Consider the following 19,384-nt stretch of genomic DNA (forward strand, 5'->3'; position numbering starts at 1 on the left):
GACAGGTTCATTTGTGTCATACTTTAGATTCCACATATAAGTGACATCATATGGTATTTGGCTTTCTCTCTCTGACTTACTTCACTTAGTATGATAATCTCTAGTTACATCCATGTTGCTGCAAATGGCATTATTTTGTTCTTTTTTATGGCTGAATAGTATTCCATTGTATATATGTGCCACATCTTCTTTATCCATTCATCTGTTGATGGACATTTAGGTTGTTTCCATGTCTTGGCTATCGTAAATAGTGCTGCTATGAACATAGGGGTGCATGTAAGAAGATGTAAATTGTGTTACTTTGATGATCTTAGTAGATTACCAGTCAAGTGGTATATGGTAATGTTGGCCAAGAACTTATTTATAGAAAAGTCTTTCTGGAATATAGCTTAAAAAAAGAAAGTCAGAAGGGGAAGGAAGGGGGAAGGAAAATGGCTTTTACTTGTTAACTTTTTTTGAGTCATTTCATCCTTGTCTTTTTAATACAATTTTCTAAATCTCTTATCATTTCAGTTATATGAAATGCTAGAATTTTACTGTTTACATAACTTAGAGTTTTTGTAAATGAGTACTTGTAACAAGAATGAACATGAGTTATGGAGTATTATCCACATGTAATACCCAGAGCAGCTCAGGGTCTGGGGAGGAGCCTGCAGTCAGAACCGGAGAAAGCTGCTGATGTATGTAGGCTCAGATCTTGTCAGGAGACCTTCACTGCTGAGCTGTTTTAATTCTGTTTCTTATCTGTTGTTATGGATGTGTCATAAGAGGTGGCTTTTTAATAGGAAATGTGTTAACACTGGCTTCCAGCCTCCTGAAAATCTGCTTTTTAAAATAACAAACTCTAGGAGGTCACAGATTTGAACTGTTAGCTTTGGGGTTTGGTTTTTCTTTTATTTTGTTTTGATTTTGGCAAGATTGAAGGTTTTTCTGGTGAACTGATTTCTTACAGTGATGGTTGGTTTTACAGTCAATGTGTCTGTAACTCCCGTCCGGTAGAATATGAAATGTCTTATTAGGGTGGAATCGTATCATGCTTACAACATTGATCAATTATCTCACATCTCATCTCATTATATGCTATTAATTTGGGTCTAAAAGTTTTGAAACTCACTAGAAAATTATGAAGATTAAATGAAATAATAAAAGCACATGGTTTACTACCTTTAGCTTCTCAATAAATATTGAATTCCTATCTGTACTTACTACAAACCTTTTAAACAGATTACGTGAGCTTGCAGTTGCCCAGATTACTCATCTCTCTGAGCATTGGAGTGGCTGGGACATTACTTGAATTAGGGAAATAATATAATTTGTATGAAATAATACCTCATCAAGATGGCTTACTGGTTCCTTGATATATTTTGTGAGTTGAGACTTGATGTCCACCGTTCTGAAAAATGGAAGGAACATATCTAAGAAATTTTCTTAGCATCTAGCACTGTATCACATAGACATTCAATGAAGGTTTATTTTAAATTAAATAAAAATGTTAAACTTACTTATGGAGGACCATAATAATTTTGATAGCTAACAATTTTTTATTCTTTTAAAAAATTTTTATTTATTTATTTATTTTTGGCTGTGTTGGGTCTTTGTTGTTGTGCGTGGGCTTTCTCTAGCTGTGGCGAGCAGGGGCTACTCTTCGTCGCAGTGCACAGGCTGCTCATTGCTGTGGCTTCTCTTATTGCAGAGCATGGGCTGTAGGCTCTTGGGCTCTAGAGCACAGGCTCAGTAGTTGTGGCACACTGGCTTAGTTGCTCTGCGGCATGTGGGATCTTCCCAGACCAGGGCTTGAACCTGTGTCCCCTGAATTGGCAGGCAGATTCTTAACCACTGCACCACCAGGGAAGTCCCACAATTTTTTATTCTTAGTACATCCCAAGCATTTCTAAATGCTTAACATACATGAACTTGTTTAATCTTCAAAACCCTCTCATTATCTTATGGATGAAGGAAGTAAGGTCTACAGAGTTAAGAAACTTTCCCAGTGGACTACTACTCAGCAATAAAAAGGAACGAACTATTGATAACCTAGATGGATCCCTCATGAACTATGCTGAGTGAAAAAAAAGCCAATTTTAAAAGTTACATACTGTATGATTCCATCCTTGAAATGACAGCACTGCAGAAATGGAAAACAGATTAGTAGTTGCTATGGGTTATAAGGGGGTAGGAGACAGGAGGGAAGTGCTTGTGGGCTGTAAAAGGTCAAAGTGAGGGATCCTTGTGATACAGTTCAGCGTCATATCCTGGTTGTGATAAGTTACTCTAGTTTTTCAAGATGTTACCTTTGGGGGAACTAGGGGGTACACAATATCTCTCTATTTCTTACAACTGTATGTGAATCTATAATTGTCTCAAAATAATAAGTGCAAAAAAAAAATGGAAGAAAAGAGAAAAGGAACTTGCCTAGGGTTACACAGCCAGGGGTAGAGTTCAAGTAGAGTTCAAAGTCCAACAGGCTAGCTGCAGAGCTTGTGCTGTTAACCATTATACCAAAGTTCAAACCTAGTTGGCTCTCAAAAATACTTTTTCATCAAAATTCCATACACACAACATTTATTTCTAAATATCTAGAACAAAAGTTTCATGAAACCACGTATAACCTTACACTGTAGGACATACTAAATCGATTTTTATACCCCACTAAGGGGTTGTGACCTTTAATTTGAAAGATAGTCCAGTATCCCATAGTGCCTCTCTGGTGTATATCGATTTCAGCTCTAGCTACCAAGATATAAGCAAAAGAGCTCTTCCAGCAATGCCAGTATGTTGTGTTCTGTTCCTAGCCTATAATTGTTGGTACCCTTTAAAGGCCAGTTACCTTGCATCCTTCTATTTCTCTTTAAACCATCTCCTCTGGTGGAAACATCTTATTTCTAATCATTGGTACTATTATCCCTTGGCTAGTGATTATCCCAATCCAAACTTTAGTTTGTATTTACAACTATGTGATGAAAATTATGTTTCAAATGCTTCTACATCATTGTATCCTTTATTATATCCAAAGCCAAGCTGATTTTACCCCTTACTTCCAAAACAGTTATTCAGTTTTTTTCATTTCCATTTTCAGCACAGTATTCGAGGTTCACAGGGCAAAAACTTTAGGTTATTCTCGACTCCTCTGTATCCCTAGCAGGTCCAGTTCTTCAAGTGAAGCCATTTTGATCCTCTCCCCCAACTTCTTCAGATTCACTTTGCATAATCCTTTCAGACTAATCATCCTGAAACAAAGTTCTAATCATGTGACTTCCCTGCTCAAAACCTACATTGGTTCCCATTGCCTGCTTCCTGGATATGCAGGTCTAGTTTTAGAGACCTGTCATTTGACTTTACCTTTCCTGTTTTCCAGTTCTCCCCAGGAAGAACTCCCCACACCATTCTTATTTCCTTCACCTCACTTCACATACCCATTCTCCCCATTTGGAATACTTTCTTCCATGTTTTCTGTGAATTTCATATTTAGGGTCTGCCTCAAATCCTATACTGGAATTTATCATGCTTTTAACTATATTACTTTTGGTGTTGTCTCATTTGGAGCACAAGTGTACAATATTCCAAGGAGTTAAGTTAAGGGTAGAGATTATTCCTGTATTTTGTCAAGGTTGGGGTTTACTCTACTTACAAACTAAAAAATTAGCCTATTTCTTGGATACTGGCGAAGGACGGGACAAAAGACTTTATTTCTCATGACACTGCAAGCAGTCTGAGCATCAACACATTTGTGTCAGTTCCTCTTGCACCAGAGTTGCACCTGGGAGACACTGTATCGCTTAGAAAAATGCTACACATGTTGTGGTTCAGTGTTGCAGCTGAGGAACACAGTTTGGGGAACCGTTGTTTTTATAGGAAGCAGTAGGAAAGCCTCCTCTCTTAAGATGATCAGTTGCATAAAGAACCCTGAGAAATGGCCTGGGTAAAAGAGCATTGAGAGCCTTGCAGTCTTGATACAACCCATAAAGACATGTAGTAGCACAAGAAGTCCATGGAGGATTGTCTGTCTCAGTATCTTACAGGTTAGATATAAAGAAATTTGTAATTTTCCCAATATCACCCAGGGAATATGAGAGAGACAGCTCTAACTCTTCTAGATCAGAGATCTAACTATGCTAGATCACCGTGTTGCCCCCTAATATTTAACTTATTTCTATGGAGTAAATTGAGCAGAGTAAGGAATTCCTGAATTTGTACTTATCACCTAAGTTTCTTATGTTGCATCAAAGCAGAGAAGACTGACTATTGTCCCAACTTCTAGATGTTCCCAGAAATCTTCTGGGTATTCTTCTGTGGTGCAGAATTCTTCAGGTAAAGGTACTTGAAGATGTTTGGGAAACTTTCTCAAACTAAAATTGATTGTATTATGATATGGGAGGGCAGTGAAGAAGAAGAAAGTGTGGTTTCTTAGGAACTCTTGGGCAAGCTGGAATTAGAAACGGACATTTTTTAAAGATTAGAGAAATGGATACGTAAAAGAAAAGTGTTTTCCTCTATTGCTCACAACATTTCTGACACTAAATGTGTGGGGAGGTTTTCCCACACCCACCAGTTCTCCAACACCGGTTCAATTCTGACACTGTCTACTTGGGGTTAACACAGACTCCACAAGATGCCCCCTCACTTTAGATGCCAATCACAAGTCTAGGTTGTCACCTGTCCTTCTGACCAACCAGCTATAAATCAGAGGTTTCTATGACCCCTCCTTAAGTTTTATAATTTGGTAGACTGGCTCACACAGCTCAAGGAAAGAGTTTACTTGCTAAAGCACAGGTGTATTATAAAGGAACACAACTCAAGAACAGCCAGATGGAAGAGAAGCATAGGGCAAAGTATGTAGGAAGGAGCATGAAACTTCCATACTCTCTCTGGGCACATCACCCTCCCAGCAGCTCGATGTGTTCACTAACCACAAGCTCTCTGAACACTTTCCTTGAGGATTTTTATGCAGGCCTCATTATGTAGGCATCATTGAGTAAATCGTGGTCTTTGATGTTTGAGCTCTTTGTCCTGCCTGTCTCCCCTCCCTGGGTTTGGAGGTGGGGGAGGGAATGGCTGAAAGTTCCAACCCTCTTATCACACCACTGGTTCCCCCTGGCAACCAGCCCTCCCATCCTTAGGGGCTTTCTAAAATTCACCTCATTAGCATAAAGTCTGTGTTTGAAAGGGACTTGTTATAAATAACAAAGATGCTCCTTTTATAATACTTTTAACTCTGGAGCTTTTTCAGAACTAGAAACAAGAACCAAATATAACAAAAGATGCCCCTATGACTCTTATCACTTGGGAAATTACTAGGGTTTTAGGAGCTCTGTGTTAGGAAGTGAGGGCTTAGATAAGTAGAGAAATTGATTGATTTCTTATTGTTCCACAATACCTGATGAAGAATAAGTAAGAGTACATAGACAATGGTTTTGGAATTTAAATAACCAAATAAGCTTGTTCATTTCAACGCTAATGCCAATCAAAAGGGGAATATTGGTTATGTTCAGGGAAGAAAGCAGTACTAGACTCTCGGGCCTCTCACTGTTGTGGCCTCTCCCGTTGCGGAGCACAGGCTCCGGACACGCAGGCTCAGCGGCCATGGCTCACGGGCCCAGCCGCTCCACGGCATGTGGGATCTTCCTGGACCGGGACATGAACCCGTGTCCCCTGCATCAGCAGGCGGACTCTCAAACCACTGCGCCACCAGGGAAGCCCCTCTCTTTTTTATTTTTAATTGTGAGATTTTTCAAGTAGAGAGTACTTTTTCTAAAGTACAGAGAGTAGCATAAGAAACCCTAACGTTTCCATCACCCAACTTCAATAATTATAAATATGTATTTTTTTAGTTTATATTTTTGGCTGCATTGGGTCTTTGTTGCTGCTCTCAGGCTTTCTCTAGTTGCGGTGAGCGGGGGCTACTTTTTGTTGTGGTGCAGGGGCTTCTCATTGCGGTGGCTTCTCTTGTTGCGGAGCACGGGCGCTAGGCGCACGGGCTGCAGTAGTTGTGGTGCGCAGGCTCAGTAGTTGTGGCCTGCGGGCTCTAGAGCGTAGGCTCAGTAGTTGTGGTGCACGGGCTTAGCTGCTCCGCGGCATGTGGGATCTTCCTGGACCAGGGCTTGAACCTGTGTACCCTGCATTGGCAGGCAGATTCTTCTCCACTATTGCTCACAACCCACCAGTTCAATTCTGTGCCACCAGGGAAGTCCCGCCATTTGTATTTCTTTGGAGAAATGTCTATTGAAATCCTTTGCTCATTCTTTTTTACTGGGTAATAGTAAGTCCCCTACCTACAAACGAGTTCCGTTCTGAGAGCGTGCTTGTAAGTACAATTTGTTCATTAAGTCCAACAAAGTTAGCCTAGGTGTCCAACTAACACAGTCAGATATATAGTACTGTACTGTAATAGGCTTATAATACTTTTCTCACATTAATACATAAAAAAAAACGCAGAAAATAAAGAAAACATTTTTAATCTTACAGTACAGTAATCTTACAGACGTCTGAGCTAACTTACATGATTGGACATGGGAACGCACGTTTGCATCTTTGAAAGTTCTCAACTTGAAGGTTCATATGTAGGGGACTTACTGTATTTGTCTTTCATTGTTGAATTATAAGAGTTCTCTACATATTCTGGATACTGGATCTGATTTATATTTTTTCCTCCCATTCTATGGGCTGTCTTTTCTTTTCCTTAATGATGTCCTTTAAAGTGCAAATGTTTTTAATTTTAGTGAAGTCCAGTTTATTTTTTCTGTTGTTTTTGCTTTTGGTGTCATCTAAGAAACCATTTGGTCATATTGTATAATCCTTTTTGTATGTTGCTAGAGTTGGTTTTGCAAGTATTTTGTTGAGGGCTTTGCATCTATATTAATAAGAGATACTGATCTGTAGTTTTCTTATGATGTCTTTGTCTGATTTTGGTCTCAGGTAACGTTGGTCTCATAGAATGTGTTGGGAAGTGTTTCCTCTTCCTCTGTTTTTTGGAATTGTGAAGAACTGGTAGTAATTCTTTAAATGTTTGGTAAACTTCAGTAGTGAAGCCATCTGGTTTTGGCCTCTTTATGGGGTGTGTTTTTTATTATGAATTTAATATCTTTACTTATTATAGTTCTATTCAGATTTTCTGTTTCTTCTTGAGTCAGTTTAGGTAGTTTATCTTTCTTAGAAATTGTCCTTAGAAATTGTTTCATCTAGGTTGCCTAATATGTTGGCATACAGTTGCCCATAGTATTCCCTTATAATCCTTTTTGTTTCTGTAAGGTCAATAGTGATGTCTCGTCTTCGTTTCTGATTTTAGTAATTTGAGTCTTTTCTCTTTTTCTCTTCGTCAGTATAGCTAAATATTTGTCAATGTTGTTGATCTTTTCAGAGAACCAACTTTGGGTTTCACTGGTTTCTCTCAATAGTGTTATTTGCTGTTGATTTCTGCTGCGATCTTTATTATTCCTTTCTCCTGGGGGCTTTCTACTGATAAATGTATTTATTGGTTGGCCTTGAGGAAGCCATCTGTGAAATCATGGAATTATGACATTCTAGAGCTAGAAGAGCTAGGTCAGTGCTTCACTAACTTTAATGCACATAAAAATTGCTTTAGGTTCTGTCCAGAATCTGATTCAGTAGTACCATTGGAGCCCAAGTTTTCCCATTTCTAAAAGCTTCCAGGTGATGCCAATGTTGATGTTCCAGGACCACACTTGGAGCGGCAAGGATCTAGTTCATTTGGTATCAGAGTGGTTGGTGGGGTTTTCCAAGCCATGTTGTTTCACCCCATTCCAGGCATAGTAATCTGCCCCCTGCTTGAGAATTAGTGCTGCAATTAGTCATTATGATTGGTGCGGGTGTGTGATGTCTTTATAAAAAAAATTACTGAATAAGTACGTTTACAGATGAGGAAATTGAGGCCCCAAAGAAGTAAGATTCCTTGCCTGGCATCATATAATAAGCTAATTAGCACAGATGATTCATATCAAACAGATTGAGTAGTGGGTGGATATAATCTTTCTGATGATAAGGCTTAATTTTAGCAAAGTATATCTTTGATTATGCTATTACTAAGGAAAGGTAGCAATCAGGATAAATAAATTAGTGATTAAATTTTCTTGATTAACTCCTTTAACAGATTTCAACCCAGAGAAAATATTGTTTAAGTGAATTTCCTCTTCATTATTCTTGACTAGAAGCTTATGTGATATCTGAAATGACATTAAGGAGAATAGATAAATACAGATATAGATACATATATAGATAATCTAAGGGTCGGGTCTTAAGACTTTATTATTTTTAAATGAGGATTGAGTAAAGGTTCATAATTATTTTGTACAAATAAGTGTCATCAGACTAGTTAAATGGTGTTTTATTAAAGATCTTTTTAGTACTTTCAGTGATTTCTTTCTCTATCACAGACAACTCATTTTATGCTTAATTTTATACTCTAAGAACTATTACAGCAAAAGTTCAAAGTAGATTTATTTAGGAATCATTGGTCTTCAGTCATTCTGAACATCAAGTAAGCTTTCCTTTCAATATCTTTCTGTTAGTTGGTCATTTTAAATCTCATATTAATGCTTTTAGGTATCACTGGGAAATTTCTGTAGGACAACTGTTTTGTTTCACATTAAGATAAAAGTAACTGTTGTGCTACCTATGAATTATTCCCACTTTACCAAGAATTGGGTATGATGTAACATACTTAATATTAACATAATGTTAAAGATAACTTACTTTTCCTTCAATTATTCATAAAACATTTCAGTATTTCTCGGTATGAACCTTAGTCACTGCACTATAAGGAGATAAAATAGGGTCTTGGTTAGATGATTGGTTTGCAGAACAGTGTGACTCACTGTCGCTCTTAGCTGTGTGACTTTGGGTCCATTTTTGTCATCACTATTGACTAGATGAACCACATGACTCTGTAAAGTTTGTTAGAATTTCCTCATATGGAAATTAGCAGCCTTGAAGAGGTGTAATGAAGACCCATACGCTCTTAAAAGGACTTTGAAAACCAATATGGTTTATTATAACTACAGTCATTTCTACAGGGTTTCTTTAGTCCGCTGCTCCTACTATGTTTCCCACCAAGGTGATTTGTACCACCGTCCAAATGTAGAAACAATCAAATAATCACCAAAACTAGAAACACAGAAGTTGCTCTCCATTCTATTTCCTTCTTCCCTCAATCCAGCTGGTGATCAAATCCTGAAATCCTAACATTCTACCCCTAGAACATCTCTCAGAGCTAACTCCGTCTTCTCCACAAGCACACACTGCTCCAATTCCATCCCATATTATAATTTTCCTCCTCAGTTTCTGTGGTAAACCCTTACTTGCTCCCCAGCTTTGAGATTTTTTTCCTTTTCGATCCATCTTCCACAAGATTGCTAGAATGGCTTCTCTAAAATTCAAATCAGTGACATTACGCCTCACATCAAAATCTTTACTGACTTTAAGGTAAAATCCATATTCTTTAAACAAGGTCCTTAGCAATCTCTTCCTTACCTATTTCCCTCGTCTTATCTCACAACCCTTACTCACATGTATCATAAACTTACGGCATTTTCTTGGTTTTCCTTAGTATGCCGTGTTCTTTCATATTTCTGTTCCTTTACCCAAGCTGTCCTTCCATCCTACTCCCTTCACAGCTCTACTCCTAACCCTTCCTGGCCTGACTAATTTCTCTTTGTCCTTTACGATTGAACTCAAAAGTCTCGTCCTCTGTATTTGGCACCTAGTGATTTCTATATATTAATTTTGTATTCTGCTACCTCTGTGAATTATTATGTTTTTGTAAAAATTTTAGTTTACTTTGATTTTTTCTGGGTGTAAAATTAGATTGTATGAGAGCAGTAATATATGATCCACACTTTTACAGTTTATATGTGTCCAATTTCTTTATCTTCTCTAATTGCATTGGTTTTCCACCCTCAGTATAATGTTAAGTAATAGCCATGGGTAATGGACACTTCTTAAACTTTCCCTCAGAATACATCCAATGGCAGAGGAAATTGTATCGGACTCGCAGCTTGCCTGAAATCCTACATTACTTTCATATCTACTATCTTAGCCTTAAAAATATATATAAAATTTACATTTGATTCCATAGAATGCATATATATGGCTTAACATAAAAACATTTTAATTTATTTGTCCTGAAATAAAATTAATCTTTGTTGAAGATGATAATGTTTATCCTGAAGTTTCAAGTATTCTCTGTAAGCTGCCCTGTTTTGTTCTCTAGACATCTGAATAACCCAATTTTGATAAATAATAAGCACTTGGATGTCGAGGACTAGGTCTTCTATCTCTGGATTCCCAGCATTAAATACAGTATCTAACACCAAGTAGATGTTCAATATTTATTGAAAAAAATGAATGAATGAACAAAAGTTCACTTTTGGAAAAATAGTGTTAAATGTTAGCATTGTGAATAATTGCAATTTTAATTATTTTTCTCATAGAAAAAGTATGACAGACAACATTGTAAAAGTCCTGTACTTTAAAATAATTTTCTGGTCTATATAATAAAACAGAACTTTTTAAAGCTTTTTATAGTTAAAAGTGTAAAATATATAAAAAAGATCACATATTATAAGTACTCAGCTCAATGAATTTTCACACTCACCAATTTCACAAAACTAACACCCCATCAAAAGGAGAACTTTACCTGCCCCTCAGAAGTCCCCCCATGCTCTCTTTTGGTCACTGCAGCCCTTCCCTTTTTAACAGCATACAGGGAATTCCCTGGCAGTCCAGTGGTTAGGACTCCACACTTCCACTGCAGGGGGCATGGGTCAATCCCTAGGCAGGCAGCTAACATCCCGCAAGCCACATGGTGTGCCCAAAAAACCCCAGCCAAACAAACAGCATACATTAGTTCCACAAAATCTTTTTTTTTTTTTTGGCCGTGCCGCACCACTTTGATAATAGTAAGCATTAAATAATCATTGAACTTTTGCATTAATTAAACAATAATGAGCAATAAATTCTTTTGAGCTCTTATGTCTAGTTGTCAAATTACTCTGAATTTTTTTTGACTTTCTTTCATTTGTTTAGGGTAGTAGTTCTCCACAGGTAAGAGATGTCTTTCAGGGGACTTATGGCAATATCTGGAGATATTTGGGGTTATCATGACTAGAGCGTGCTACTGACATCTAGTGGGTAAAGGCATGGGTTGCTGCTAAATTTAATTCACAGAACAGCCCCCCACAAAAAGAATTATCTGACCCAAAATATTAGTAATGCCAAGACTGAGAGTTAAAGAATGGGTGGGTTGTTTATGTTTGATGCAGGTTAGTTCAAATAGGTTATAGCACCATACTAATGGAGTCTAAGGTATCAGGAATTTAATTTCCCTAGGCAGTAGTTCATCCTTCTGTAGTTTAATGCATCCCAGCCACTGACCAGATGTCCTAAACATTTCTGCTACTGATTACAAGAACGAGATGAGGCAATGTAGAAGAGCTGGTACCACCACTTCTGGAAAAATGCCTCAAAGCATCGCGTTTTGTACATATTCCAAATCCAGCTCTCCCACGTGACTAGTTCTCACTAGGTTGGAATTAGATTATTTACTTTGCATTGCTTAATTTTGTTATTAGCTCCCTGAATTATTGGTCAACAGACTTAAGGCAGAGGGAGTGGTACCTTATGGACTGCCAGTTAATCCAGCTTCAGCCACATTTTCTTATGTTGAATGGAGAATCCAGTAGCTCTCCACAAACATTCATGCATACCCACACACCCCTGCCCTATTCCTTTCTCCCAGGGATTATAGGTCGGAAACAGTACAGTGCACATAAATGCTGATAATAATGTTAGAAATTAATATCTGATAAAGTTGTTCTTCATGGCTTTTTGTCAGGGGGTAGTTTTTTGTGTATTTCAATGTCCCTTGTGGGTTTATTCCATTCTTGACAAGTTGACCTACAATGAACAGAGAGAGCCAGATTTGAGGCATGGCCCTAAAACATTTGTTGGTGTGCAAGAGAGAATTAGTGGCAACATACACCAATTCTGACTTTCCTAATAAAGTATCCTCTAAAATTATTACCTCAGAGAACACTACAACAAACCAAGATTTGTATAGTGGGCACTGTAAACCTACAAGTCCTTAAACTTAATGGAGAAGATGAGCTTAGAATTTGACTATTTGATTCTGCTTCATTTAACTGTGAATGCATATCTAAATGAAAACACTGTGTGAAGAAAATTACTTGGGACAATTTGAATGAAATAATCTCTGCTTTGCGCTGTAGCTTGTTTCTATTATGGGATCATGGCTTTTATTAGTACTACTTCTAGTCCTCCTAAAAAAGGTAAAATATTTCATAGATCTCTAGGCCTTTTTCAATTCGTATAGAAATTTAACACATTTAACTTTTGGGAGGATGTCAGGTAAAATGTGGTACTTAGTCCCTTTCCTCAGGGAGTTTATTTGGTTGATGAGAGCCACGTGCTCTATGTTAAGCCTTAAAAAATCGGGGAGTTGATTAAGTTCTAATACTTCATTATACCAATAATGTTAATTATTTTTAGTTCATTTAGTAATGCTTAGTTTAAATAATAATGCTAACTAGTATAAATACTAATAATGCACATAGCGTATTTGGAACAAAGTTTAAGCGCTTTATCCTTTTTCTCTACATTGGCTTTATTTTATTTTTTTTGTGGTACGTGGGCCTCTCACTGTTGTGGCCTCTCCCGTTGCAGAGCACAGGCTCCGGACGCGCAGGCTCAGCGGCCATGGCTCACGGGCCCAGCCGCTCCGCGGCATGTGGGATCTTCCCGGACCGGGGCACGAACCCGTGTCCCCTGCATCGGCAGGCGGACTCTCAACCACTGCGCCACCAGGGAAGCCCGGCTTTATTTTTTAGAGCGCTTCACAAGCTGTAGAGAATGGGTGAGGCAGGGCAAGGGTGGAAGCAGCCCAGTGTGAAGGCTGTGCAGTACTGAGTTGTGACGGACCCAAGTTAGGCTGGTAACAGAGGCAGTGGTGAGAATATTAAAAGACTGTACTCAAGGCTCAAAATTTTATAAAATAAATACATTTTTTACTGTTTCACCAAGAATATTCCTGAGGGAGACTGGCATCTTTTTTTTTTAAAAAAAAAGCAAAGCACATGGTGGAGAAGAATACAACAACTAAGAGTATAATTTGGTGCCAAGGCCTTGATTCTTGCCAAGACACCAACAGTCTTACCCGCTATTGCTTTTGTGCCATCAATGCAAATGTCAACACAGTGAACTTATACTGAATTTTTTAATGCGCTATTTCCAGTAACCAGGCTTCATCCTTTTCTCCTTTGGCTGCAGATCCTAATTATCTCATGGCTAACGAACGCATGAACCTGATGAACATGGCCAAGCTGAGTATCAAGGGCTTGATTGAATCTGCTCTGAACCTAGGGAGAACTCTGGACTCTGACTACGCACCTCTCCAGCAGTTCTTTGTGGTGATGGAGCACTGCCTGAAACACGGCTTGAAAGGTAGACCATGGCCTCCAAATACAAATGTGCACACACTTGTTTCCTAGCAATACATGCTCCAGAAGAGAAGCATTCCTGGTGGAGCCAAAGAATAAGAGTCTTTTTCTTTTTCTTTTTTTTCTTTTTTTGCGGTACGCGGGCCTCTCACTGTTGTGGCCTCTCCCGCTGCGGGGCACAGCCTCCGGATGCGCAGGCCCAGTGGCCATGGCTCACGGGCCCAGCTGCTCCGCGGCACATGGGATCTTCCCGGACCGGGGCACGAACCCGTGTCCCCTGCATCGGCAGGCGGACTCTCAGCCACTGCGCCACCAGGGAAGCCCAACTGTGAGCTTTTGAGGACAGGACCTGGTCTTGTTCACCTTGGCTTCTTTTCCTCCTCCTGCTCCAATCTTTGATAACCTGTTCTTGGATTACATATTCTTTTCCCCTGGACTGTTTTCTTCACTAGTACCACACGGCTTTAAGCATGATATTGTTAAAATATTTTATCGTTATTATACAGCTAGTCCATAAATTCTTCCTGAAAGAGGAAGGACCGAGTCTTGGAAAGTAGGGGATTTTTGATTTTTATGAAATGTTATCTATTATGAAAGCATGAATAATTTTAGAACTGTCTGATAACCTGGGATTAATTCCCGGAAAAGCGCACTGAATAGATGGGAGAGGGTATGTGTGTGTTGAGAGTGTGTTTATGTTGTGAAAAATATTAAAATATTGCTTTGTTTTTATCGCCTTAGCTAAGAAAACTTTTCTTGGACAAAATAAATCCTTCTGGGGGCCTCTAGAACTGGTAGAAAAGCTTGTTCCAGAAGCTGCAGAGATAACAGCAAGTGTTAAAGACCTTCCAGGACTTAAGTAAGTTTAAGGTTCAATTCTGTGTGTCAGGGAAAACATTCTTCTTAACTACCTCCTTTAGGAGTGAGACTAAAGACAACGGTGATCATAATAATTTATTTCATAACAGTCCAAAATGCAAAATGCTGTTATGAATAAGTGATGTTACGAGAGAACTGGTAGCGTAGAATAATGAGAAGTGTGAGGGATAATTATTATTAATCTAAGAAAGGTTGTCTTCATGTTAAAATACCAAATGTTCTCTTTTTTTAAAAAACACTTGTGGGTATCAGCTAGTGAGTCTCAAGAAGTTAGATCTAGGGAGGCGGCGTGTTGGACTTAAACAATGTGTTTGATGAGAACCAAGATTAAAACAGTTGTCAAGTGAGCCTCAGGATCTGACACCCGGAACCTGCCTTGGGACTTGAAAAAGAGTGGTAATCACCTTCCCAAATTAGATTGGTCTAATTGTAATCAAGTAGAGGTCTAAGTGGCCTGTGTCCTGATTATTGTTATTCGGGTCCTTACATGATCCACACTAAATTTATGAGGATTTACCAAAACTAGTCTGATGGAGCATTTTCAGTTTGGCCTTCCAGAGGTCTTGTCTTCAAATCATAGTCTCATTCAGTAATTAATTCCTCATGAGAGCATTTGTCCCAAACACACCCCTGGCTCCCACTGGCCCACACAGAAGTCCTCGCACAGGAGTGTGGTGGGAGAGGCTGTGAGGGGCACGTCCTGTGCACCTTATACTGGGGGGGCCCGTTAGCGGGAGTAAATGGACCTGTCCCACTGTGGCCTCTAGCTCTGCTACTTTTAGTTGGTTTCTGTGTTTTTGTAGGACACCAGTAGGCAGAGGAAGAGCCTGGCTTCGTTTGGCATTGATGCAAAAGAAACTTTCAGAGTATATGAAAGCTCTAATCAATAAGAAGGAACTTCTCAGGTATGAAGATCTTCTCATTGAGCTTCCTTCTTTTTCTCCCCATGTTCTATATCATATGAGGCTGAAGCATATAAATTTATCATTTTGGGGGGTCAGAAACGTTTGATTCATGACAGTTTCACGTAGCTCAGCTAATACCTTCTCCCACATCACACACACACATATGCAAGAATAGATGTTTTTATATTAAGTGTGTTCACACTGTCTCTGTGGCATATGTATGGTCCTTTGCAGGACAGGTCAAAACTTAACACCTTTAGAAAACAGGGAAGGCTTTTGACACCTTAGCATATACCCAGGCTCACTAAGACAGGAAGTTGATGTGTAACATTAAATTCAAATACAGCACACAAAAAAATTTCCAGTTGGGTCATAGGTACAAATGGGAACGAGAAAACAATAAAGCTTTTAGAAGAAACATAAACTAGACAAAAATTTCTTAAACACAAGAAGTTCTACCTGTAAAGGAAAAAATGGCTGAATTGGTTACATTAAAATGAAGAACTTCTGTCCATCAAAAGTCACTCTTGAGATTAAGAGTGAGAGGTAACCGATAACTCTAAAGGAGATATTTGCAATACATGATACATATATTCAACAAATTATGCATACTCATGGTGTATAAAGAACTCCGTCAGTCCAAAAAGAAAAAGGCAGACGAGCAAAGACAGAATTGGGTAAAGGACTTGAACAAGCCTCTCACAGAAGAAGAAATTGAAATGGCCAGTAAAAATATTAAAAGATACCTAACTTCATTAGCCATGTTGTAAATTCAAGTTAAAACAAGAGTGTGATAACCTCACACAACCACCAGAATGGGTAAAATGAAAAAGACAGGTCATCGCAGGTGTTGGTGAGGATGTGAAGTAACTTTAATGTCCTGCTGATGAGTGAATTGGTATAGAAATTTAAGAAAACTGTTTGTCATCCTCTAGTAAAGCTGATCATGAGCATTCCTTGTGATCGAGGATTCTGCTTCTAGTTATTATATCCAATAAAAAATGCATAGTTATAGCCAACAAAAGACATGAACAAGAATGTTCATCGTTATTACAATGTTTGTACCAGCCCCAAATGTTTGTAATAGACCCCAAGTATCTATTCACAGGAGAATGGGTAGGTAAATTATGGTATACTCATACAATGAAATACCATATAGCAGCTACACACAGCCATATGAATTAATCTCACAAGTGTAATGTTGGGCAAATGAAACCAGACATGAAAAATACATTCCGCATTATTCCATTTGTATAAAGTTCAGAAACGTACACAATTTATTTTTCATGATAGAAGTCAGGAAAGAGCTACCGTTGGCAGGGTAGGGGTAGTAAATGCGGAGTAGAAGGGAGCACAAGGTGGCTTTGGAGGTTCTGATGATGTACTGATTTTTAATATAGTGCTGGTTACATAGGTGTGTTCTCTGTGTGAAAACTCATTCCACTGTATTGTATGATTTGTGTACTTTTTAATATATACTTTATAGGTCATTAATATTTACTAAAAGAAATTCAAGTGTAGCAGACTGCCTCTGAGAAATATTGTAAGAAGAATAAGTAATCGAGAATTTAAAGACATGGCTGAATTTTTCAAGAGCCTAGTTTTTACGAAAAATTGCACTGCAAATCTTAACATGGAGCATTGTTTTAATGTTGCCGCAGCTGCGTGTGCCATTGATTGCTGTTTTCTTGCCTAAGAAAATTAAACAAATCAGGAGAAAGAGAAACAGTAACCATTCTGGAGAGCTTATTTATTTCCACAAGGGGAAGGCTCAACTTTCCAAGGATCAAGCCTTAAAGTGGTGTAGGGTCTAGTGTTCAAGCTGTAGGCGGCTACAAAATTATATGATTCAATTGGGGTCTGAAGAATTAGCTCTTCATCCAGCAGAGCACTAGAGTAAATGCATTCAGTCTTACGAACTAGACGAAACACTTTTTTTTTTTTTTTTTTTGCGGTATGCGGGCCTCTCGCTGTTGTGGCCTCTCCCGTTGCAGAGCACAGGCTCCGGACACGCAGGCTCAGCAGCCACGGCTCACGGGCCCAGCTGCTCCGCAGTATGTGGGATCTTCCCAGACCGGGGCACGAACCCATGTCCCCTGCATCGGCAGGCGGACTCTCAACCACTGCGCCACCAGGGAAGCCCGGGAACACTTTTTAATACATATTTTCACTTACTTTGACTCAGCACTTTCACACCCTAGGTATGTCTAACAGAAATGCATGTGTATTTGTACCCAAACCCATGTGCAGTGGTGTTCAGCAAAGCACTGTAGCCTGCACAACTGAAACAGCAAATAGAATAAATCCATTGTGGTATATCCCTACCATGGAATACTGTCCAGAGGTGAAAGTGAATGAACTACTATTGCATACAACAGTACAGTATATGTATTACTAAATCACTTTGCTGTATACCTGAAACTAACATAACATTGTAAGTCAACTATACTCCAATATAAAATAAAAAATTTTTAAATATATATAAAGTTAAATTTAAAAAATACAGCGGATCAGAAAAAAGGCAATTGTTTAAAAATAAACTAATCAGTTTTTTTTAAGATGCATGAAAGATTGAAAAATTATCCCCTGGTGCGTTACAAATACAGATATGTGGCAGAAGCATGAATGCTCACTTCAGTGAAAATACCATTCTAATCACTTTTCTTTCAGCTGGACTGTCTATTATCTAGAGTCTGTTCATGTCCCTATTATCTAAAATAAAGTATCCAAGTAATCCTTGTTTTTACTTTTTTGCTGTTATTATAGATGACCATATTTAACCACGAGGCAAGTGCTTTTCTCCTTGTCTCATGGTTACATCATTGGATTCTTGAGGTTTTATTACAGTAGACTGTTTCATGGATTTCTCTTACAGTGAATTCTATGAACCCAATGCCCTCATGATGGAAGAAGAGGGAGCCATAATTGCTGGTCTGTTGGTGGGTCTGAATGTCATTGATGCCAATTTCTGTATGAAAGGAGAAGATTTGGACTCTCAGGTATGAGGAAGATACTTGGTTACCTAGTGTGTCACTCTGAGTTCTGTTATCTCAGAATTTGGATTGATCAGATTATACCAACCAAATGAGGGGAACTTCTATGAGTCATAAATAGGATTTTCTTTATTTTTGATGTGAATATAAAAAATCTGTTTGTTTTTCCTTCCAGCTTGGCTTATTTATGCATAATGAATGTTTTTCAAATTCTTGTCTTAACTGTGATCCCTGTTAAAAATATTTTGCACAGTGTAAAAAATATATATATATATGCCGTGTGCTGTGTGGTTCAGTGGCAAACATATGTATATGTGTTTGCCGTAGCATCTTATGGAAAAACCCAAACAAACTTTTTGGCCAACCCAATATATGTACACACATATAAGCCAAAATATATACACAGGGGTTTAGTAGCAGAATATTTTAAATAAGCAAGAGAGAAAGAAATGTTAAACCTTAATTTATATTAAGTATTCAGTTGACTTTCTTAGTCATGTCCTACTGACTTAATCTTGGTTCTTTATTTACAACCCTTGCCAATTCTTTTTTTTTTTTTTAAGGAGGAGCTTTTTTTTTTTTAAGTTACCTTTTCCAACTTTTTTTTTCCTTCTCTTTTGTTGGCTACGTTGGGTCTTTGTTGCTGCGCACGGGCTTTCTCTAGCTGTGGCGAGCAGGGGCTACTCTTCGTTGCAGTGCACGGGCTTCTCATTGCTGTCGCTTCTCTTGTTGTGGAGCGTGGGCTCTAGGCACGTGGGCTTCAGTAGTTGCAGCACACAGGCTCAGTAGTTGTGGCTTACAGGCTCTAGAGCACAGGCTCAGAAGTTGTGACACACAGGCTTAGTTGCTCCGCGGCATGTGGGATCTTCCTGGACCAGGGATCGAACCCGTGTGCCCTGAATTGGCAGGCGGATTCTTAACCACTGCGCCACCAGGGAAGTCCCGTCAATTCTTTTTTTTTTTTTTAAACATCTTTATTGGGGTATAATTGCTTTACAACCGTCAATTCTTGATTATAATAAAACATCAAATTTTTATTAAAAATTTCTAGTAGTTGTCATGACCGTAATACTATTTTGAGTACCTAAAAAGAGACATTGTGTTATGCCTTGGGAAAAGTATCTAATTTTATATTGAATTC

The 19,384-nt window shown here is 38.5% G+C and overlaps 1 protein-coding gene across 10 annotated transcripts in view; it reads left to right on the forward strand.

The window, feature by feature from the left end:
* Nucleotides 1–19,384, forward strand: part of RUFY3 (RUN and FYVE domain containing 3) — an 89,073-nt gene that overhangs the window by 34,258 nt on the left and 35,431 nt on the right. For 9 of the 10 annotated variants that reach the window (XR_002648182.3, XM_022599332.3, XM_089912003.1 and 6 more), the window contains exons 2-5: nucleotides 13,297–13,470; nucleotides 14,208–14,325; nucleotides 15,149–15,250; nucleotides 18,126–18,249. Coding sequence is in view for 9 of the 10 variants with exons in the window: in XM_022599332.3 (XP_022455040.1) it covers nucleotides 13,297–13,470; nucleotides 14,208–14,325; nucleotides 15,149–15,250; nucleotides 18,126–18,249 (518 nt within the window). In the remaining variant the exon portion in view is untranslated. The remainder of the gene's footprint in view (nucleotides 1–13,296; nucleotides 13,471–14,207; nucleotides 14,326–15,148; nucleotides 15,251–18,125; nucleotides 18,250–19,384) is intronic. The other variant, XM_089912001.1, reaches the window with a different exon arrangement.

Source organism: Delphinapterus leucas, chromosome 5, assembly GCF_059928025.1.
Source record: "Delphinapterus leucas isolate spDelLeu-1000000601 "Yukka" chromosome 5, BTC_Dleu_Yukka2, whole genome shotgun sequence".
NCBI lineage: Eukaryota > Metazoa > Chordata > Mammalia > Artiodactyla > Monodontidae > Delphinapterus > Delphinapterus leucas.